This window comes from Tamandua tetradactyla, chromosome 7 (genome assembly GCF_023851605.1).
Source record: "Tamandua tetradactyla isolate mTamTet1 chromosome 7, mTamTet1.pri, whole genome shotgun sequence".
In the NCBI taxonomy this organism is placed as follows: domain Eukaryota; kingdom Metazoa; phylum Chordata; class Mammalia; order Pilosa; family Myrmecophagidae; genus Tamandua; species Tamandua tetradactyla.
In genome coordinates, this window is record NC_135333.1 from 5,433,446 (window position 1) to 5,458,434 (window position 24,989).

General features: G+C 34.7%; 1 protein-coding gene and 1 pseudogene across 12 annotated transcripts in view; both read right to left on the reverse strand.

Moving 5' to 3' along the window:
* Positions 1–24,989, reverse strand: part of ARID4B (AT-rich interaction domain 4B) — a 209,545-nt gene that overhangs the window by 47,307 nt on the left and 137,249 nt on the right. For all 12 annotated transcript variants that reach the window (XM_077168373.1, XM_077168380.1, XM_077168378.1 and 9 more), the window contains 5 exons: positions 12,386–12,465; positions 7,067–7,143; positions 5,778–5,932; positions 3,100–3,172; positions 510–604 (listed from right to left, as the gene is read on the reverse strand). In XM_077168373.1, the coding sequence (XP_077024488.1) occupies positions 510–604; positions 3,100–3,172; positions 5,778–5,932; positions 7,067–7,143; positions 12,386–12,465 (480 nt within the window). The remainder of the gene's footprint in view (positions 1–509; positions 605–3,099; positions 3,173–5,777; positions 5,933–7,066; positions 7,144–12,385; positions 12,466–24,989) is intronic.
* Positions 7,174–12,375, reverse strand: LOC143690779 (alpha-ketoglutarate dehydrogenase component 4 pseudogene; annotated as a pseudogene).

Consider the following 24,989-nt stretch of genomic DNA (forward strand, 5'->3'; position numbering starts at 1 on the left):
AAACCTGAACTTCACCGGCCTTCTTGAACCAAGGTAGCTTGCCCTGGATGCCTTCGATTGGACATTTCTATAGACCTGTTTTAACTGGAATGTTTTCTTGGCCTTAGAACTGTAAACTAGCAACTTACTAAATTCCCCTTTTTTAAAAGCCATTCCGTTTCTGGTATATTGCATTCCTGCAGCCAGCAAACTAGAACAGATCCTTACCCTGAAGAAGATTATAGTTTTGTGAAAGAAAGATTTTCCATCAAGATGGTTAAATTATGACTCAGATATAAACAGGCCGTTTATGACATTTTGACAAACAGTAAATCAGAAAACGTGTTTCAAATTTTTTTTTAAAGTTAATTTAACTAGTTAAAGTTAAATTTTGTCTGAGGAAGGATAGTTGTTTCAAACCTGCATTTTCCACGTTTTTCCTTATATTAATAGACAGTAATTTTAGACCTAGCAGGTATGTAAGAGATCATGTTGATGAAAAATATTTCACTTTCAATTGAAATACTTACATTATCAAATCCTCCAAGTTTGTGTACAAGCCTGAATAATTTAAAGAGATTCAAATTTCGATATCCAAGTACAGGTCGTTTGTTAATAGGTGTGCCTATCAGAGAAAACACAAAAATACATTAGAACTACACTTTAATTTAAAATTTCAAAGAATTAAAGTATTACTATGAATTGATACAGTATGTAAGAAAAAAATTCCCTTGTTAATCAGACATGATATCTATGTAAGTGGATTCCACTTTTAAAAAAATTTTCCTCATATCAGAATTTTGAAACCTTGTATAATTCTATTCCACCTTCCTGCTTCTGGTAAGCAAATTATTCTCTTGCTCAAAACAAATAAAAAAGAAGAGATGAATACCAATAATATTCAAAATTAGGGAAACAAGGATTCAGTAGAACTAAAAAAAAGTGTTGAGGTAATTGACGGGTACCTGCTTCATAAGAAGAGTTGGTTTTTTGTTTGGTTTTTTTTTGACACTTTCTTTGCATTTTACTAATTTATTATTACTCTAAATAATGATTCTATAAGTAGGAAACCAAAGGACAAACAAACAGGATCCAACTTCAAATTGCTACAAAGTAGGGCAGAGTGAGGAAATCTTCTATGGTCCTCCCAAAAATATATGACTAGCATAACCACATTTTATTTTCTCTACCATTACATTTCATTCATTTTCTTTACTTATGCAAAAGCCAACAAAACAGTATACATTCGTAATCCAAGTCTCCACTCATAACAAAGAAATAACAGATGAACCAAATGCATTTTATATTAAAATATGAAAAGATACCTATATTCTATTAGTCACCATGATTTATAAGGGGAAAAAGAAGACTTCTTCTCATCAAACCTACAAATGGGATTTAAAAAACATTAATTTCCAAAGTACATTGGCACTTGAAAATATCTGCTACTCCTGAAGCTAGAAAGCTTTCTGACTCTTCCCACCTCATTCTTAGCATCTTCCCAGGGAAGGAGAGGCTACTCTGCTCTGACCAAGCAGGTAAATAAGACAGTAATAGGATCATAGCTTACTGGAGGTCTAGGTCACCATTATAAACTGAAAGGCTAACACCCATACCCATACCGCTTTCCCCTAATTCTTGCATTTCTTTAACAACATTAGGCAGATTCAATAAACTGAACCAAGGCTCACTTTGAGACTCATCTTTCTTTCTGTTTCTGGATCTCTATGGATAGTTTAATTCTCTTCTTGATTCTATGTGGCTGGGTCTTAAAGGAAACTTATGACCCATCTTTTGGCCTTCTCTCTCTCTCTCTCTTATATGCAAAACACACACACACACAAACACTTGCCAATTATAGCAGAGATTTTGGAAAAGATGGCTTTTTTTTACCTTTGTGTAGTATCAATAAAATGGTACTATGATTCCCATTCTGCTAGTGTTTCCTAGTATAAAGGTTCTTTGGGGATCCCAATAGTGGCCAGAGGGATAGACAGGAGAGGATACAGGCATTTATGAGTCCCTGGCCACAGCACCACCAAAATGTCAAATTCCTCATTCTAGTCACTATGTGAAAGGTAATATGAAAAATGCTGGTGGTAACATCAATCAGAAAGACAGTAATGATTGATGTAAACATAAAGGTGAATTAATTTTTACTTTTAAAATAATATTGTCTATCTGAAACCCACAACATTAATCATGAATTTTTAAAAAATCACTATTTCGGAAGCAGAGAAGCTATAGTTATGCCTAATAATTACTTCTGGACAACATCTTTTGTTGCTCAGATGTGGCCTCTCTCTCTCTCTAAGCCCCAACTCTGCAAGGAAAGTCATTATCCTCCCCACTATGTACAACACAACTTCCAGGGATGAAAATGTCTCTGGCAACATGGAACATGACTCCTAGGGATGAGCCTGGCCCTGGCACCATGGGATTGACAATGCCTTCCTGACCAAAAGGGGGAAAGAAATTTAACAAAATAAAGTATCAGTGGCTAAGAGAGTTCAAACAGAGTCAAGAGGCTATTCTGGAGGCTACTCTTACACATCAGCTAGATATTGCTCATTATTAGTTTGCTGAACCCCAAACATCATTTCTGTTAACTCTAAAGAACATCTAAGACTCTATCTGATATTCTACAAAAAATTTCACACACTAAGATTACTTTCCAGAAATTTACAACCTCAAGACAATTATAGGTCAGATAAGTTCTGAAACCCAGAGGGACTAGCATCTCCATGAGCATCAACTAGTTCCATCTCCCTATCTGAGGACTGCTGTCAACAGTCCTTTTGAACTTGAAAAAGTGAGAATGGACATAGCCCAAATACTCCTAAAGACTGGAAAAAGGATCAAAGGAAAAGGAGGATTTATAACAGAGAAGAAAGGATTTAACAAATGAGTATGACTGCTGAATCATTATACTGATATTTCTTTTAGTCTTCAGTGTCTTGGAGCAACCAGAAAGAAAACCTGAAATTGTTGAACTGTAACCCATACCAAACTCTGAAATCTACTCTATAACTACTTGTTACAATGTACTTTGAAATTTATCACTTTTTTAATATATGTTATATTTCACAATAAAAAAATATTTAAAAACAAAACACTTGCCTCTGTCTTCCATAAATTTGTACAATTGTTGAAGAAAGTTCTCCCTTTCTTCTGGAAATGGTTCTATTTCTTCCTAATTTCAATCACAAAGAGAAAAATATTATTTTCCTCAGTTAAGCATTTTAACAATACAAGCAGATTTCCAGCTTACAGTAAAAACTAATACAAATTAAAAATATTTCAAAAGCTTCTTACCAAATAAAATTATTTAATACTAAGCTGTTCAAAATCAGAAGAAATTTTATGCTTTAATAAAGAGGTATCTGCCCAAAAAAGATATCTCAATATTTATGTAATGCATAACTATTACATAGGATTGTTAGGATCAAATAAATTGCTACACTTAATTTGTAATTACCAAGGTGAGTTCATGTAATTTTTTTTTTTTTTTACCCTATCAGAGTTCTATTTTCTGAATCAGTGTCAAAGACTCAAGAACACCTTCTCAACTTATATTAAACTGGGTCAGGGTTTAACATCAAAACTGACGTTATTACTACTCCTCAAGGCACAAACTACGCAAGTCTGGATTTTGTTAGCTGTTAACTACAAGTATCCTTCATTATTTGGAGCCCCACTGTATAGTTCTTCAAGTTTATAAAATCAGTAAAGTGGGGAATGATCTACAATACCTGAAGATTCAGACTTAGGGAAATCTTCAAGTAATAAAATAGTTCCCCGATTTATCAATTACAAGGGAGGGACTAGCTTCTTGCTGCTGTGGCCAGGGGCTGTGGCAGTAGGGAGCTGGTCCTGAAGGAACCTGCAAGGAGCAGGGTAGTAGGTAAGATTGAGGAACTCATTAATTGAATGACTTTCATCTATTCAACAAACATTTAATGAACTCCTGTAGGTGTAGGCACTACCTTGGGTGCCGAATTGGATAAAGGAAAAATAAGCTATGGACACTGCCATTAAAGAACATGATTAGGAGTAACTCTCAGAGAAAGTGAGTCAACAAATACATCTGGACTTCACAGTTACTCTGGATGAACCATATGTATTTCTAATATTAAGAATTATGAGCATATTTTTCAACAGATATTCTAAATAAATCTAAAAATATTGTAATTTAGAATACCATGTGCTTAATGCCAGTATTCTGAGATGTGCCCTTTTATTTTAAAAGCTAATGTAGCAAAGGAAGGCAAGTTAAAAACAAAAATCAAAGAACAGAACTCCAATTTGATGAACTATTAAGCATCCTAGTTGGGTAGGGAAGAATAAATGAAAATTATTAAGCTGTTTCAGATGAATCTATATTTCTCAATTTAAACATAGTTCACATATCCCAGGTATTGGTCAGGTAGTCAGATACAAATCTGAGGAAATCTGTATTTTAGATATTATCTTAAATGTCCCCATCATACAATATTTGACTTTAATAATCTGCTAAATTTATTACTGTTCCAAATATTTAAAAATGAAGTTTGTATTTAACTTAAGAAAATGTTACACTGGAAACCAGATTTGCTTTTACAAAAACATCAGTGAAACACAAACCTAAGCAACAAAAGGTATGGTAACTAATATTTATTGATTATCTCTTAATAGTAAGACATTATAATAGACACTATATGTACAAATATGAGTAAGACAGGGTCCCTATCCTCAAAGAAATTATAGATTAGTGGGGAGAAAACAAGTAGACCAAAGAAATATATATATATGTACAAGTAATACAATTAAGTAATTTGAACTCAAACAATAAATTAACTAACTTTCCCAAGAGTGAGAGAGGTGATGGTTCATGGGAAACTTCCCTTTATAGAGGTGACATGAAATTAGTGTTTTGAAAACAAGAGCCTGCCAGGCTGACCAGGAAAGAAGCAAAGGGCATTCTTGGCAAAGGTACTAGTATGTACAAAGGTGAACAACACAAACTACGTAATCTAACATTAAATTATCTCATACTCTGGGCAATTAAAAACAACCGATTTCATTATCAAACATAAGTAGCCTTCACTATCAGCATCATCTACCTAGTAACTTTTACAAAGTCATTCAGCAAACCATTAAAGAGGATCTTGTTACTGCTAGACATAAAGCACCAGTTATGATAAAATTCAAAACTTCAGGTCCTGGATCCATACAAATGGACGGATGTCTTACTTATGATCCAACACTATTAAGTACTGACATGTATTAGAAAAAAATTATTTGAGATTCTCTGAATCAAGTGATATTAATCTTTACTCTTAGACTTTGGCTAATCTTTTTGTTTGTGTTTTAGTATTTGTTTTCTTTTGCTTTTCTTAGGTTATTCTTTTAATACTAGATAGAAGATATATATTTTGTACTTTTCTAGGTATTTCAATAAAATATGTAGATGTAAACAGCTTATGTTATGACAGATGTCTACACAATGGTGAAATGCTTATTAGAGTTCTCTGTTAGGTATGTACTTCCTCAATCATCTGATGACACCAAAGGCACAGCAAGATTAAGAAACATTTTTGAGACAATGGAGTAACTCAATATTAATTTATAGGATCACATTTCAATTTTAAGGTAAGCATGGAAACTATTTGATTCTGATATTATAAATATACTTTTACTATGAAATATTTCTAATATTAAAAATATTTAAGTAGTTAATGAATTTATGCCAAAATCTGTACCATAGGAAAGTCAACCCCTATGTATAATTTTAAAAGGCATCAATTGTTTCTACTTGCCTCTTCTTCACTGCTATTATCCTCCTTTTCTTTTTCATCATCTTCCTCTTCTTCTTCTTCCTCTGCTTCACTGCTAGAGCTATCTTCTTTCAATTCAGTCTTCCAGTTAGCAGGAATAGTTCTGCTTTTGTGAAATTCAAGTGCCTGATCAAAGGCTGCAAAGAAACCATAAACTGAATGAACTGAAGAAATTAAGACAACTGATTTGTACAAAAATATTATCAAATATAAATATATTTAATATAAATACAAACATATAAATATAAATATATTAAATATAAAGATAAAGAAATAAAACCTGCCATACTAATACTGCTGACAGGGTTTACTGTACTGTGTGGTAGGAATTATATTAAGTGTAGCAACTCATTTAATCCTAAAAATCCTATGCATTAGGAACTATTACTATCCCCATTTTATATACAGCAAAACTGCTATCACTGAAAGGTTACTTATTTCAAATAAATATAGGAAAATTTTTCCCAATTTAAACCAAAAATAAGCTTTTCTAATAAAAACTTTGAGATAAATCATTTAATTCAACCACTTATGCAATAAATGATTACAGTATTATATACCAGACATTAAAGTCATTGTAATAAATATGCAGCACCTGAAAATTGACTAGAAATATCTTCTCTACATTTCTAGTTGAATCTGAATTAAAATCATGTTAAGAATAAGCTTAAACTAAAATTAGCTAGACTCAATTACTCTGTATATTATATGAAACAAATTATAAACCATAAATTCCTGATGACTGTTAGCTGTTGTATATAACACTGTTATTAGATTCAACGAGCAAGGGCAAAAGAGAAAAAAAACAGTTATTTACAATGCCTAAAACCAAATAAAAAATGCAATTTCAGCATATTCCTCAATCAAATATAACCAGTGGATCCTAGCAATTAGGATGTCCACTCATTAGAGATAAATGACACATCAAATTACTTTTCTACCATGCCCAAGAACTAATATTTTATTTACTAGACAATGCCAGACTATATTAGCTGATGATACAGCTCTTTTCCACTTTTGAGATTACAGTCCCTGATTATAAACTAAATAAACAAAACAAAACAAACAAAAAACTTACGATAATGAAAGACACATGTTTTTCAACATAGGTTATAAAAGTATAACTATAACTTTAACTTGCACAGAACCAAGTATAACTCTAAGGACATACTTTAATAACGTATTTTTAAGAGAAAATTTAATCTTTTTGAAGATTAAATTTCACTTCAGTTTAAAAATTTCTTGTTAATTTATTCCAAGATCACTTTTACCTTGTTTTAATACAGCATCAGGTTTTGGCACAGTGTCACTAGTAATTTCATGGACATCTTTTCTTGGTACCGAAGTACTATATATTTTTTTCAGTTATAAAGAAAAAGAAAACAAAAATAAGAGTTCTGTCAATTATAAGCCATAGAAAGATAATGAAAATACAGAAGAAATTTTGACAGTTGCAATGAAAACAATTACACACAGGGTTGTAAGTACCAAATAAAGTTTTGACCATGATACTAAAATACGTAATCATTTAAAGAAGAATCTCATCATAAAAAATTTTTTAAACACGGTTTTCAAAGACCAGAGTCCTCTTCCTAAATACAATAGTGGAACTGTTCACAGCCATAATAATAATTAAAATGTTTGGATGGCAGAATACATGAGCACAATAAAAAAAAGAAGTCAAATACCTAGCTGCTGCTGACCTAGAGATGCGAGCTGGTTTAACTGACATATTTAAACATGATACATATTATGATTATGTCTGGAATACTAACAAATGTCAAAACTGGAGACTCATGGTTATACTTGAAATATTGGGAGTTAATTGTTGAACTGAAAAAGTTTAAGAGTAGAGAAAGCCACATTGGAAAAGTAAGGCAAAAATGAAATAGAACTTCTTTTACTGAATCAAGCCAGACTGTCATATTGGCATTCTAGATAATCCATTGATACCCATTTCTTCTACCCCTGCTACCTGTGTTGCGGCTGTGTCTAAGCACCATTGAGCAGAGTGCTCTTCGACTCTTACTGCCTGATATGGATCGACTGTGTGCTGTCTTTTCTAAGCAGAAGTATGTTAGGCCTCTGGGAGACAGAAGGTTTCCTTCTTGATGCTCTAACTATTAAGATACAAATTCTCTGAATCATGTTTTAAGTATTGTATTTATTTAGCAGAACAGGATAATCTTGTATTATAGTGCAAGGATAAAAATTGTTTCTGGGGCAGGCCACGGTGGCTCAGCAGGTAAGAGTGGTTGCCTGCCATGCCCAAGGACCCGGGTTCGATTCCCGGTGCCTGCCCATGTAAAAATAAAATAAAATAAAATAAAAAAAGGTCAAATATACTGCCACTGTAAATACTTATTTTGTCTGTTTTTTATCAATATCTAAATAGTTTTCCCCTTGAATTATTTTTCTCGCTACCAAAATTACATTTAGAGGTCATCAGGTTATAGACAAAACAGGCTAACAGATGATAACAGAAAGTCTTATTATCAAAGATATATATGCATTTGTATTTTTTTAATGTGGAAGAGAATTTATTTAGCTTTGTGAGCCTTTAACTTACACAACAATAACACACTCTTGACATAGGAAGACCTTATTAAAGTTTCATAGCTGCTTTAATAAGGTAAATCTTTAGACTGATTTTATGAGGCTTCAGACATTACGTTTGAGAAAGTTACTGGGTTATCAGGATTTGCATATATGATCACAATCAAAACACTAAAATAAACATAAAAATTTAACACCCACCAAAATGTAATTGCAATTTCTAGTCTAACACTTATTTCTATGTTGTATTCACTGAACTCTTCATTTATTTTCCACTTTATATTCTTTCACATTTTCTGAATGTAGATGACAAACGATCTTTTGCATTATCTCCCCAGTCTCAATACCACAGTCACCTGATTAACCTTGGCTATATTTTTATCCTTTAAATACTATATGCTTATTATGCCAGTAATACTCTTGTAATGTTGTCAATGTAAAAACATTAAAGAATTAAGAACAAATAATGGAGTTATTATTTCAATGATCCTAATCAGCAGCAATTCTGCCTGATAAATTCCTTCCATCCCTAAACAGCTCCTGAAAGAAAAGTGAAATTAGGTGAAACCTATGATATTTTACCAGACATCATGTACTTTCAATAGTTCAACAGTAGTAAAACTTGGTAGGAGTAAGTTAATAGGCTAGCATTTAAAAATGTATACTTTAATAATTATAAAGCTTATAAATATTTAGGTAAGCTTGTGGAGAAGCTGACCAAGATACATAAATTAGGAGACACAAGTGTCTATCTAAGTTTTTATTTTTTTTACAGAATATTTTATTAAAGTTGTTTAATGTACAATAGATCATTTGTCATTAGGAAATCCCTTTATTGTAAAGATAATTCTTTTGTATGATGATAAATAGCAGCCCTGTCAGTGATTATTCTGGACCTACACATTGGATAAATTCAATTTCTTCTTGAGACATAGATTTCCCTCTGTATTTCTGAGGTAATGATTTTATTATTTCTGCAGTATCTGCAGGACCCTAATAAATCAGCAAATCTGGTGCTTTACTTTCCATAGAATTCTGTGAAACTGCAAATGAGTGAGAAGGTATTCCTGCTGATCTCAAAGCTTCTGATACATTGAGTTTAGGGTTGTCTCTCTGTCAGGGAACCTTATTAATGAAGTATGTGGCTTGACTAACTGGACAACCCTACTGGTAGAGGCCATCTTGCTGCCCATCATGATCTCCAAGTACCGAAGATTTATATTTTGAAGATCTCTCCCATCCCACCAAAGTAATAAAAAAAAATTTTTTTTAAAAGGCAAACAAAACCCATCAGGTGCTTCTTCTATCCATTTCGTAGCTTAGTGTATTCGAATTCGGCTTTTCTGTATCCAATAAGCAGGTATTATTTATCAGCAATGATATACAAGAAAAAAACACTTGTCCTTTAAATATAATAATGCCATTGTACATACAAAACTTTACAAAACATTTTATGTACGTTATCTCAAATTTTACCTACTAAAATGTAAGAAGGACACTTATCATACACGTACTGAATATGAATTGAGCTTTTACTAATTGCTTTATACATATTAAATCCTTACAGTTATCCCTTAAGGTAAGTACTATTATTACCCGCATTTTATAGGTGAGGGAACTGGGACTGAGGTACAGAAAACTCAAGACCTGCCCACAGTCACACAGGCAGTAATTTAGATTCGACATGAACACAAGCAATTTGGCTCCATAACCACTAGCAACCTGTACGCAATTTGACAGTAAGTGGCCAAGCAGGGACTGTAACAATGTTATCCATCTGCTTCTTATCATTTGTACTTATCAGACAAATTAATAAACACAATACGTTTATAGGACACTTAGGTTCAATTGTTGGATCATCATCATAAACACAGATATCTTTTTATTGAGTTCATATTGTACCCCGAATCTTACATAGATAACTTTGATTTATGTGCTTTTTGTTCTCAGAATCATTTTACAGATAAAGAAGCAGGCTCACTACTTGGAATTGGGCCTAAGAGTCACCCCCAAAAGAACCTCTTCTGTTGCTTAGATGTGGCCTCTCTCTCTCGGACGACACGGCAAGTAGGCTTGCTGCCCTCCCCTTCTCTGCATGGGACATGACTCCCAGGGGTGTGGACCTTCCTGGCAATGTGGGACAGAGATCGTAGGGTGAGCTGGAACTCAGCATCAAGGGATTGAGAAAGTCTTCTTGACCAAAGCAGGGAAGAGCAAAATGACACAAGGTAGAGTGTCACTGGCTGAGAGATTCCAAGCAGAGTCTAGAGGCTATCCTGGAGGTTATTCTTATGCAGTAAATGGATATCAACTGTTTATGGAGAGGCTGGAGGGAACTGCCTGAAAATGTGGAGCTGTGCTCTGGTGGCCATGTTTCTTGAAGTATGTGATGATACAGCTGTCACAGTGTGACTGTGTGGTTGTGAGAGCCTTGTGTCTGATGCTCCTTTTGTCTACCTTATCGACAGACAAGTAAAACATATGGATTAAAAAACAAATGTTAAAATAAATTTAGTAGATTGAAATGCTGGTGATTGCTGAAGGGGGGGTAAGGCGTATGGTGTGTACGAATTTTTTTCTGTTTTCATTTTATTGCTTTTTATGAATTGATGCAGATGTTCTAAGAAATTATCATGGTGATGAATACACAACTATGTGATGATAGTGTGAGTTATTGCTTATATAACAAGAATGGAATCATCATATGATAGGAATGTTTATGTTTGTATGTGGTGATGTATCATAAATAAAAAATAAATAAACTTACAAAAGAAAAAAGAAAAGCAGGTTCAGGGACTTAAAAAAAGATGTGGGCATTGGCTCTACAGTGTTAATTCTAATCCCTGTGTTTGGCTTAGAATAGGTTTTTTCCTCAGTGGCTATCATGTCACTTTTCTGTGTATCACAATGACTTTACTTGATCAAAAGTAATTTCTTTAGGCAAACGTGAACTGAAAAGTTTTTTCCCTGCTAGATTACACCCTTGCTTAAAGAACTAGTTTTCGTTTTAGATGCTGTTCCACTGATGTGCCATGTATCCATGAATAAAACACTTGATGCATTTAAAGAAGAAAAAAAAAAGAAGTCAAATAGTAATAATTTGTCATTATCTTGGTACAATCAAGGGAAATTACTTAAAGACTGGAAGATAATGCAACTTGATAATATAAATTTCCATTTAACGATTTTTTTAAACCTAGATTTTAGGCTCCAACAAATGTCTAATACGCAATTTCACTACTTAAAGCCGCTCATGAACCTACCCAACCATAAGGTGGGTCTGATGTGAATGACTGGGATGGGTTATATCATACACACAACCTACATTTTCTATTTTAAACTAATAAGTCATCATTAGGCTTTTGTGCATTTGCTTTGCATCACTCAATCCGTCAAAGCCTGAAAACCAGTCTAAATACATTTTTCAACTTGCCACCACTTTTAACTTTTTATTTAAAAAAATTAAAACATGGGGTGCATGGGTAGTTCAGTGGTAGAATTCTCAACTGCCACCTGAACACTGGGGTTCGATTCTCAGCCCATGTACTCCAAAAAAAGAAAGAAAGAAAGAAAACATACCTAAATATAGATAACAGTCTAATGAACCACCAGTATCCACCATCCAACTACAAAAATTATCAACTCAGTCACTGTTTCATCTATACCCTTACCCATTTCCTTGTATCCCGACTGGATCGCTTTGAAGCAAATCCCACACATTGCATTATTTCACTCAGAATATTTCATTATGGAGATTACTTAAAAGAATTATTTCTTAAAAACCAAAATTGTACCATTATAATACATTAAAACTACAATAGTTTTTCAAATATCAATATTAAAGATCAGAGTTCAAATTTCTCTGATTGTTTCAATTGTGTTAAAGTTGTTTTCATGGTTTTTTTAAAAAACAATCACTTTTCAGAACTGGAAATCCTCAGCACTAAATCTTATAACAGATAACTCCTTCAAGTTCAGCCAGTCTAAACTATCAAGCTTCTCTAGCCATAAATTCATAAATGTATTATACTTACAATTTGCCATCTTTGAAAGATCGAACAAGAATGTTGTCTTTTTTCACAGCAATTTCATCACTACAGTCAGGACAAACCACCTATAAGAGTGTGAAAATATTATAACTAATAGCACATTTATAGATAATTACATAAATACCCGCTATTATACTTCTTTAAAAAAAATAGTTTGAACTTAAACATTTAAACACTAATTTTAGTTTAAGGGTAAATAGGTAAAGACAGATAGGGGAGCACATACAAATAATTTAAAATTTATATGCTATATACATCCAGCTATCTGGGTAATCCAGACTTAGTTTGTGTGTGTGAAAGCAGAATCACATTTAGAATGAAAATGGGAACAAAGGTCCAGTCAAAAAATAGAAAGCCAGAATGAAAGTAGAAAAGGGGAAAACCTAGAGCCTTCTTTGAGGGCCTGGATCATGGCTAAGAGGATGTATGATCAAGTATCAAAACCATAATTAAGACAGTCTCTATTTAGTTCTACTTGTAATGTACATTTAAAACAGATTAAAATCTCTTTATGAACCAGGTTTCAAGATGGCAGCACAGAGAGGTACGCAATTTAGTTCATACTCCAGAGCAGCTATTAAGTAGCCAGGAACAATAGCAGAACAACTGCTGGGGCCACATCAGTGACCAGACACATAGCCTACAACAATCTGGACAAGCTGGCCCAGCTGTGTCCCGACACAGAACTGTAAGTCCCCCAGGCTGAGCAGGCCAGTGCCCCTCCCCCACAGGCTGGTACCCAGTGGGGAAAGGAAGTGACTTTGCTAGCAGCAAGAGCATAGCAAAACCAAGCTCCAACTGTGGAATTAATTAACAAATTCTGACTACTAAAAATAGGTCCCCAGCTCAGATAAACCTTAAATAAGAGCTAAAGGTACTAGGAGTTTTTACCCAGTCACAAAGGGGACATGCCTGACAGAAAAAACAAAACAAAACACAATTTTTGGATCAGACAGCACAAAATACCTGCAAGGGTTGGTAAAAAGGTGGGGGCGGGGGCCACATAGAACCTGGAGATACACAGAGCAACATACCAACTTAAGGTTTTGATTAACAATCCAGAGAAATGGGGTACCTGCTCTGAAAAGGACTTTTTTTTTCTTTGCTTTGTTTCTACTACTTAACTCTTCATTAGATAGAACTACAACACTTCTCAGGCTCCAACTGCCCCAGGCAAAGGCAGAATTAAGCTTGTCTGAGAGATAAAGAGGTTGGTCAGGGGAATGGAATTAATTCCCAGGAGGGGGATGCAACCCAGCTCAGATAGAATCCCTCCCTTAAGGAATTCAGACCCCTGGGACTGGAAATCTGAAGCAGTTAAAGCTAGCCTACAACCTCTCCTCTGTCTCAACCGTTTCCAGCAGGGAGAGTCTGCTGAAGTTAAAGGCATTGCATCACTTTATGCTGGCGGGAAACCGCAGAGCACAACATATTCGGCAGAAGAGGGAAAATACAGAGTCTAGAGGCTTCATGGGGAAGTCTGTTACCCTGCCTGGCCAGGGAAAACTGATAGAGGTGACTCTTTCCTCCTGAGAGAAGGCCAGTTTAATCTGAGAAAATCTGACTGGGGGTTATAACATCTAAGGAGACCTTCCTAAAAAAAAGAAAAGAAAGAAAGAAAAGAAAAGACTCCATAGAGGCAGGGCAAGAAACAGAAAAACAAGAGCTGAAAAATTCTGATCCATTAAACAAAACCTATGCTAGAGGACAAAGAACAGATAGATAACAAGGCCACGCAGAAAGAAAATCCCAGGTAAAAGAATGAAAACAATCTCCAGAATGGACTAATAAAGGAAATCAAATGCCTAGATGCCAGCAAAAAAGAATGAATCATACTAGGAAAAATGAAGATATGGCCTAGTCAAAGGAACAAATTCAAATGAGATACAGAAGTTGAAAAAAATAATTCAGGATGTTTCAGCACACATGGAAAATCCCATCAAAAAATTAAATCAATGAGTTGAGGAAGGCAATGGGTAAACAAAAAGAAGAAATGAAAGTCTGAAAAACGAATCACAGAAACTTATAGGAATCAAAGGTGCAGTAGAAGAGATGAAAAAAACAATGGAAACCTTCAACGTTAAATTTGAAGAAAGAATTACTGAACTGGAGGATGTGACATCTGAAATCCAACATGCAAAATAAAAAATAGGGAAAAGAATGGAAAAATATGAAAAGGGACTCAGTGAACTGAATGACAACATGAACCTCATAATATACATGTTGTGGGTGTCCCAGAAGGAAAAGGGAACGGAAAAGGAGGAAAAAGACTAGTGGAGAAAATTATCACTGAAAATTTCCCATCTCTTCCAAAGGACATAAAATTACAGATCCAAGAAGTGTAGCACACCCCAAACAAAACAGATCCAAATAGACATACTCCAAGACACTTACTAATCAGACTATGAGATGTCAGAAAGAGAACTTTGAAAGCAGCAAGAGAAAAGCAATTCATCACATACAAGAGAAGCCAAATAAGACTATGTATGTGTGGATTTCTCACCAGAATCCATGGAGGCAAGAAGATAGTGGTATGATATATTTAAGATTCTAAAAGAGAAAAACTGCCAACCAAGCAAAATTGTCCTTCAAAAACGAGGGGGAAATTAAAACATTTTCATACAAAAAAAACACCGAGAGAATTTGTGACCGAGAGATCGGCTCTGCAAGAAATACTAAAGAGAGTACTAGAGGCAGATAGGAAAAAACAAGAGACAGAGGTTGTGGAAATAAAGACAAGCAGTAAAGGTAAAAAGAGAAAAAAATTAGATATAACATAAAATCCAAAAGGTAAAACGCTACAAGAAAATGCTGCCCTTACAGAAATAACATTAAATGTTAATGGATTAAACTCCGTAATCAAAAGACATAGACTGGCAGAATGAATTAAAAAACAGGACCAATCTATATGCTATCTACAAAAGATGCAATTTAGCCCCAAAGATAAACATAGGTTGAAAGTGAAAGACTGGGAAAATATATTTCATGCAAACAATAATCATAAAAGAGCAGGAGTAACTATAGGAATATCCAACAAATTACACTTCAAATGCAAAATGATTAAAAGAGACAAAAAAAAAAGACACTATGTATTAATAAAAGGAAAAATTCAACAAGAAGACATAACAATCATAAATATTTATGCACTGAGCCAGAGTGCTCCAAAATACATGAAGCAAACACTGAAAAGAAAGACAGACACCTTTACCATAACAGCTGGAGACTTCAATTCCCCAATCTCATTAACGGACAGAATGTCTAGACAAAGGATTAAAAAAGAAGCAGAGAGTCTGAATAATACAATAAATGAACTAGACTTAACAGACATTTATAAACATTATACCCCACAACAGCAGGATGCATCTTTTTCTCAAGTACTCGTGGATCATTCTCAAGGACAGACCATATATGCTGGGTCACAAAGCAAGTCTCAATAAATTCAAAAAGACTGAAATCATACAAAACACCTTCTCAAATTAGAAAGGAATAAAGTTGAAAATCAGTAACAGAAAGAGGGCCACAAAATTCACAGATATATGGAGGCTCGATAACACTCTCTTAAATAACCAGTGGGTCAAGGAATAAATTACAAGAGAAATCAGTAAATATCTTGACGCAAATGAAAATGAAAACACAACATATCAAAATTTATGGGATGCAGCAAAGGCGGTGTGCTAAGACGGAAATTTATTGCCCTAAATGCCTATATTATAAAAGACCAAAAATCAAGGAATTAACTGTTCACTTGGAAGAACTAGAGAAAGAAAAGCAAACAAACCCCAAAGCAACCAAAAGGAAAGAAAAAATGAAGATTAGAGCACACATAAAAGAAACTGACAACATGAAAACAATCAAGAAAATCAACAAAGCCAGAAATTGGTTCTATGAGAAAATCAGTAAGACTTATGGATCCTTAGCAAGGTTCACAAAAAAAAAGAGGAAAGAGGATGCAAATAAATAAATAAAATCAGAAATGGAAGAGGAGACACAACCACTGATGCCACAGAAATAAAGGAGGTAATGAAAGGATACTATGAACAACTTGATGCTAAACTAGATAACATAGATGAAAAGGATAACATTCTAGAAAAGCATGATCAACTGACATTGAGAAGAAACAGATAACCGCAACAAACCAATCACAAGAAACAAACTTTATTAGTCCTTAAGAAGCTCCCAAAAAAGAAAAGTCCAGGACCAGATGGCGGCCATATGTGAATTCTACCAAACATTCAAGACAGAATTAGTACCAATCTGGCTCAAACTCTTCTAAAAAATTGAACAAAAGGGAAGGAAGGCTACCTAACTTATTCCATGAAGCCAGCATCACCCTCATACCAAAGTCGGACAAAGATATCACAAGAAAAGAAAATTACAGACCAATTTCTGTAATGAATTAGATGAAAAAATCCTCATCAAAATTCTTGCAAATCAAATCCAGCTGCACATTTAAGACTTATGCAAGATGACCAAGTAGGATTCATCCCAGGTATGCAAGATTGGTTCAACATAAGAAAAGCAATTAATGTAATACACCAAATCAACAATTCAAAGCAGAAAAACCAAATGATCATCAAGATTGATGTACAAATGGCATTTGACAAAATTCAACATCCTTTCTTGTTGAAAACACTTCAAAGGATAGGAATAGAAAGGAACTTCCTCAACATGATAAAGGGAATATGTTTTTCATATAGTCATACAAAAAACCTCTAGCTAATATCATTCTCAATGGGGAAAAACTGGAAACTTTACCTTTAAGATCAGGAAAAAAGACTAGTGTGTCCACTATCACCATTGTTATTCAATATTGTGTTGGAAATTCTAGCTAGAGCTATTAGACAAGAAAAAGAAATTCAAGGCATCAAAGCTGGAAAGGATGAAGCAAAACTCTCAGTGTTTGCAGAAGATATGATACTATATGTCGAAAACCCTGAAAAATCCAAGCCAAACTACAAGAGCTAATAAATGAGTTCAGCAAAGTGGCAGATTACAAGGTCAAGACTCAAAAATCTGTAGTGTTTCTATACACTAGTAATGAACAATCTGAGGGGGAAATCAAGAAAAAAATCCATTTACAACTGCAACCAAAAGAATAAAATATTTAGGAATAAATTTAACTATAGGATACAAAAGACCTACAAAGAAAAGCTACAGGAAATTGCTAAAAGAAATCACAGGAGACCTAAATAAAGGGAAGGGCATACCATGTTCATGGATTGGAAGATTAAAATATGGTTAAGATGTCAATTCTACCTAAATTGATTTATAGATACAATAAAATATCAATTAAAACCCCCAAAACTTACTTTTCAGAAATAGAAAAACCAATAACCAAATCTATCTGGAAGGGCAGGGTGCCCCAAGTAGCTAAAAATATCCTGAGAAAGAAAATGAAGTTGGAGGTCTCACCCTACCTGACTTTAAGGTGTATTACGAAGCTACAGTGGTCAAAACAGCATGGTACTGGCATAAAAACGGATACAGTGACCAATGGAATTGAATAGTGTTCAGATATAGACCCTCTCTTCTATGGACTACTGACCTTTGATAAGGCAGTCAAGTCAACTCACCTGGGACAGAACAGTGCCTTCAATAAATGGTGCCTGGAGAACTGGATATCTACATGCAAAAGAATGAAAGAGGATCCATATCTCACACCTTATACAAAAATTAACTCAAAATGGATCAAAGATCTAAACATTAGGTCTAAGACCATAAAACAGTTAGAGGAAAATGTAGGGAGATATCTTATGAAACTTACAATTATAATAGGAAGCAGTTTCCTATATCTTACACCCCAAGCACAAGCACTGAGGGAAAAAATACGTAAATGGGAACTCCACAAAATTAAGCACTTTTGTGCATCAAAGATCTTCGTTAAGAAAGTAAATAGAGCTTTTTCAGAGTCATGAGAAAGCCACACCAGAATGCTGCAGAACCACAAAGCAGAGAGTCCAAAAGCCAGCAACTTTTGGAAATGAAGAACGTTTCCCAGTAAGCTTCATAAAGCAAGAAGACTGGAGAGAAAGCCAGCAGACACTGCCAAGTTCACCAGGTGCCCTTCCAGCTGAGAGAAATGCGGAACATCATCGACCTTCCTGAACCAAGGTATCTTTTTCCTAGATGTCTCAGATTGGACATTTCTATAGACTTGTTTTAATTGGGACATTTTCTCAGCCTTAAAACTGTAAACTAGAAACTTATTAAATTTTCCTTTTTAAAAGCCATTGAGTTTCTGGTATATTGCAAACTAGAAGAGATTCTGGCCACTGCATAAGCCCTTGGAATGGGTGGGACTGCTGATTTCTAAAGCCCTGTGAATAAATGATTCTCAGACTTTGAAATCTAATGGACTTTGCCCTGCAGGTTTGCAAAACTGCTTGGATCCTGTGATTACTATGTTCCTTCTAATTTCTTCCTATGGAAATGGGTATATGCATTCTATGACTGTTTCTTCTTTGTAGGTTGGCAGCAAATAACTTGTTCTAAGTTTTACAGGTCCAGAGCCAGAGGAGAATTTAAGCCAGAGGTATTAGGACAGACCATGACTGTAAATGACGTTGACGAGATTTATACTGTTTCTGACTTGTATTTTTTTTTTTGTATTATAACTGAAGTTTGCAAGACTTTCTGATATTGCTATGGAATGAAAGTATTTTGCATTTGGAAAGAACATGTCTTTTTCAGGTCCAAAGGGTGGAATGTGCTAGTTTGAATTTGTGGTGGACCCCAGAGAAGCCATGTCCTTTAATCCTTATTCAGTATTGCTGGCTGGAAGCATTTTGATTGTTCCCAAGGAGATGTGACTCACCCAACAGGGCATGGTAACTTTTGATCAGATAGCTCCCACAGAGTTGTGACTCCACCCATTAATCCTCTAAAAGAGGAAGTATTTTGGAGAGTCCCTTTTTAGAGCCATGAGAAAGCTACAGCAGAATGCTGCAGAACCACGAAGAAGAGAGTCGACCAGCCAGCGATTTTTAGAAATGAAGAACACCTCCCAGGGAGCTTCATAAAGCAAGAAGGCTGGAAAGAAAGCCAACAGACACTGCCAGGTTCACCATGTGCCCTCCCAGCTGAGAGAGAAACGCTGAATGTCATCAACCTTCTGGAACCAAGGTACCTCTTACTGGATGCCTTAGATTGGACATTTCTATAGACTTGTTTTAATTGGGACATTTTCTCAGCCTAAGAACTGTAAACTAGAAACTTATTAAATGCCCCTTTCTAAAAGTAAAAAAACAAAAATAAAAATAAAAAAAGATAAAAAGACAGCCTACACAATGGGAGACAATATTTGGAAATAATATATCAGATAAGGATCTAGTATCAAGAATATATAAAAAGATTCTTCAACTCAACAACGAAAAGACAAACAACCCAATTACAAAATGACAAAAGATATAACTGACATTTCTCAGAAAAGGAATACAAATGGCTAAAAGGCACATGAAAAGAGGCTGAACTTCCCTGGTTATTAGGGAAATGCAAATCAAAAACACAATGAGATATCATCTGACACCCACTAGAATGGCCATTATCAAAAAAACAGAAAATGAGAAATGCTGGATAGGATGTGGATAAAGAGGCACACTTATCCACTGTTGGTAGGAATGTAAAATGGTACAACCGTGGTGGAAGGCAGTTTGGCGATTCCTCAGGAAGCTAAATATAGAACTGCCATATTGATCTGGCAATACCATTGCTAGATATCTATTCAGAGGACACGAGGACAAGGACACAAATGGACATTTGTATGCCAATGTTTATAGCTGCATTATTCACAATTGCCAAGAGATGGAAACTACCCAAATGTCCATCAACAGAAGAGTGGTTAACCAGGCTGTGGTATATACATACAATGGAATATTATATAGGGTAAGACAGAATAAAGTCATGAACCATGTAACAATGTGGATAGACCTTGAGGATGCTATGCTGAGTGAAATTAGCTAGAAAAAAAAAGATAAATACTATATGGTCTTACTGGTATGAACTAACATTAATAAATGAACTTGGAGAATTTCAGTTAACAACACACATTATCAGGAGATAGAAATAGGGTAGAAATTGGATAATTGGAGTAAAGGGATACAGATTTTGCAAGGAATAATTGTAAAAATTCAGAAATGGATAGCACAATACTACCTGACTGTAGCACAATAGTGTATGTACACTGAATTAAGCTGAATGAGAGAAAGATAGAGGGATAAGGGCTGGGGGTACATATGAAACCAGAAGGAAAGACAGACAATAAAGACTCAAATGGTATAATGTAGGAATGTCTAGCATGCACAATGATAGTGATTAAGTGTACAAATTGAATAATGCTTTTGCATGAGGAAGAACAAAAAAATGTCAATATTGCAGGGTGTTGAAAACAGATGGCCATTCGTATTTTAAAACTTCAACTTTTGCAGGAGACTAAAGCAAGAAATGTTTATTTGGTGCAAACTTTATATTTTGACTAGTGCATTTCCTAATATCACTCATATGGACAGTTTAAGTGAACACCATAAGTACACAGAACCTCGAATAGGGCATGAGATTTTGTACGTTAAGTCCACATTAGTGTGATGCCCTGAGGAATCCCAGAGTGATGTGACCATTGAATAAACAAGTATATGCAAAGTTCCTTTCGGGGAATGGGAAGAAAAAGGGAAAATTCAACTTCTCCATTTGGGGAATTTTTTTATATTCTCGCAAGCAGTGGGGTCAACCAAATCAATAGGCCAAACCCTTGATCTTGGGGTTCGTTCCTATGAAACTTATCCCCACAAAGGATAGGCTAGGCCTAGTTAAAATTAGGTCTAGGGCAGGTGATAATGGCGCAGTGGCAGAGCTCTCGCCTGCCATGCCGGAGACCCCAGTTCGATTACCAGTGCCTGCCCATGCGAAAAAAAAAAAAACATTAGGTCTAAGAGTCACCCCCCCCCCGAGTAACACCCCAGAAAACCTCTTTTGTTGCTCAGATCCAGCCTCTCTTTCTCTCTCTCTCTCTCTCTCCCTCCCTCTCTCTCTCTCAGCGAACGTGGCAAACAAACTGACTGCCTTCCCCCTCTCTACATGGGACATAACTCCCAGGGGTATAAAACCTCTCTGGCAACGTTGGACAGAAATCCTAGAATGAGTTGGGACTCAGCACCAAGGGATTGAGAAAACTTTCTCCACCAAAAGAGGAAAGAGAGAAATGAGAGAAAATAACGTATCAGTGGCTGAAATTTCAAACAGTCAAGAGGTTATCCTGGAGGTTATTCTTACACATTATATAGGTATACCCTATTTAGCTTATAGTGTATTAGAGTGGCTAGAAGGAAGTGGCTGAAACTGTGGAGCTGTGTTCTGGTAGCCATGTTTCTTAAAGACGATTGTATAAATATAGCTGTTGCAATGTGACTGTGTGATTGTGAAAACCTTGTGTCTGATGCTCCTTTTATCTACAGTATGGACAGATGAGTAAAAAATATGGGTAAAAAATAAATAAAAGGGGGAACAAAGGTTAAAATAAATTGAATAGATGGAAATACTAATGGTCAATGAGAGGAAGGGGTAAGGAGTACGGCATTTACGAGTTTTTTTCGTTTTTCTTTCTTTTGATGGAAAGATACACATGTTCAAAAAGATGATTATGGTGATACATACAAAACTATGTCATGATATTTTGAGCCACTGATTGTAATCTAGAATGTTTGTGTGTCTGTTGGTTATTAATAAATATATAAATTTAAAAATGCAATAAAAAATATCTTTATAATACAATTCACTCTAAGAAGGAAATATTTTCAAGTTGGTACCTTCCTGGAGTCTGAATAAGACTTATTACTAATATGAAAAAGAGTTCTAATGGAAATATAAATCTAACATAAGAGGCACACTGCTAATTGAAGCGAGGATAGACATGCCTTCCTCCCAAAGACAGTGTTAGTACAAGACTCCTATGAATTTTAATTATTTTAATCCCAAGACAGCCCACTACATATAACAAGAACAAGTTTACAGTTTATATTTTTAAGTGAAAAATCAGTTAAGTAAATATGGCAGGTTTGTTTCAAAGACTGTCTCTTCAGTTCTAAAAAATATGATGGTACATATGTATTCTCACAGGAGATGAGAGAAAGGAGACAGAAACACATGAGAGATGAGACAGAAACAGGTTAGTTAAAATTCAGTCTTCTGAAACTTTAAGTTAGTCAAAATTTTCCACATTTGAAATTACATTGTTGTTTTTTGTTAGTGTTGCTTAAATGCTGAAAGTATTTTCCACAATGTAATTTCAATTGTTAGTGTTGCTTAAATGTTGAAAGTTATCAGCAAATGTGATAATTTGCTGATAAAGGTTTTCACAGGAATGAAATATCTAGAAAAACTTTCCTGTTTCAAAATGTCTTAAATACTTAGTAACTGTTTATTCAATCTTCCAGTTACTCTACAAATATTATTAACTACTATATGCAAGGTACTGTACTGAATGCTGGAGAATAGAGGGGCCATGACTGACAAGTGTTTTTCCCCACAAGGAGCTTGCACTGTAGTTGGGAAAACAAGCATTAAACAAATAAGCGCAAATTTATTTATTTATTAAATAAACAATTATATTAAATTCTTTGACTAGTGTGCTATGAGAGAGACCTGGGAGGTCAGAGACTGCTTTCTGAGGAGAAGAAATTTAAGTTGAGGTCTGAAGTATGGGGAGGAATTAACTTGATAAAGAATATTTATATTTGCATATATTTACTATACAGGAGCAAGCAGAAGAAACAGATTATGCAAAGGCCTTGGGGCACAAAGCAGTGGAACAGAGTCTAGGAAACAAAAGAAGGTCTGTATGGCCTTTCTGCCTGTGCAGAATAAGAGAACTAAGCAGGGTCCAGATTTTTCAGGGCCTTATGGGTCATGCTAATTCTTAAGAGAGAATCTAAAATTTTTAAGGGAAGAGTCTATTTTGGCATGATGAGATGTGCTTTCTAAAAATTACTTTAGCTGCTTAAAGAAAATGGAAAAGAAAGGGGCAACAGTTAAAGAGACTAAGCTACTGTGATCATCTGGATGAGAAATGGTGACTTGGATGTAATCAACAATGGCAAGTTAAAGGAATGAGTATTAGAGACAATTAAGAAAGTAAAGGGATGAGTGAGAAGAACATGTTTCAGGTTCTACCATGTACAAATGGGTAGATGACAATGTCATTCACCTTGAAAGGAAACAATGGAGAAGGGCCAAGCTTTGGCATGAGAAATAGAAGATAACAGATTTAATTTGGGGATTAATTTATTAAGCCATATGGAAAGACAGCCAATGCTTATTACTGAATATACAGATACTAGATCTGGAGCTCAAAGTAGAGTTCTAAACTCTAGATAAATTTTGGAGCTGACAGCCTAAAACTAGTGAAAAACTTGGAGTTTGTGAACCGTATTTTTCTCTGATGATCCTAGGCTTTTAAAACAGTATATATGATAGCTTTGCCAGCACTGATGGCAGTGTGTCAGAGGACTTACTCTCCAATTCTGCCACAGAAACCGCATCTATGTTATTTTCTTGGACTGTAGGCATTTTAATTGCATTATTTCTGCAAATAGTTTGGAACTATTAAGATTAGATCACCATGAAGAAAACATAAAGAAGAAAAGATTTGAATCTTGAATTACAACATTTAAAAGCTGCTTAGAGGAGGAGAAATTAGTGAAGAAAAATGAAAAGGAAGACCATATGAGTCATGAAAACTACGATCTCCTGCTCTTAAAATGGGAATAAATATCCTTTATTTTCCAGGGTTGTTGTTAGGATTCAATGAAACTACTCATGTACACAAAGTTAGCAGGATGCCTGGTCAGGGGCAAGGCTCAATAAATGGTGGTTATTTATAGTCTCTAGGGGTATAAATACTGGCTAGTTATACTTCCTAGTTAATACAAAACACTCGCAAAATTTATTACATTTATTTTAAAAATACCTTTTAAATACAAACGTGAGTGTTGTTTATGTGATTACGTAAAGATTTTTTTTTAGAACACAAAATTTCATTCTATAAACATCACTGTTCAACAGATGTCAATTCTTTTTGGTGATAACATATATAAATAACCTTAAGATTCCTTAAATAATAATGAAATGGTTGACCTAGGAGAGTAACTTTTTGTTATATTTATTCTCAGCAAGGAAACTAGAAATTATGGTCAAATAAATTTAAATTAGTACTGAAAAGACTAATTTTGGTTCTAGCATTTCAAAGGAGACATATATAACAGTTTTTTAAAACACATTTTCAAAAGAAATCCTTACATTAATTTTCCACTTATATGAACCACTATCTTGAGGGTTTTGCTTAAATCAATTTTTTTACTTAACTTACTTTTTAAAAATTTTTTTTGCTTTTCTTTTATTAAACTGTTTTCATAAAATAAATCCTTACAGAGAGAGATTCAGAGAGAGCAACACTACAAAACAGAGAGTCCACCAGCCAGTGACCTTTGGAGATGAAGAAGGAAGACACCTCCCGGGGAGCTTCATGAAATAGGAAGACAGAAGAAAAAGCTAGCAGATGACGCCGTGTTTGCCATGTGCCCTTCCATCTGAGAGAGAAGCC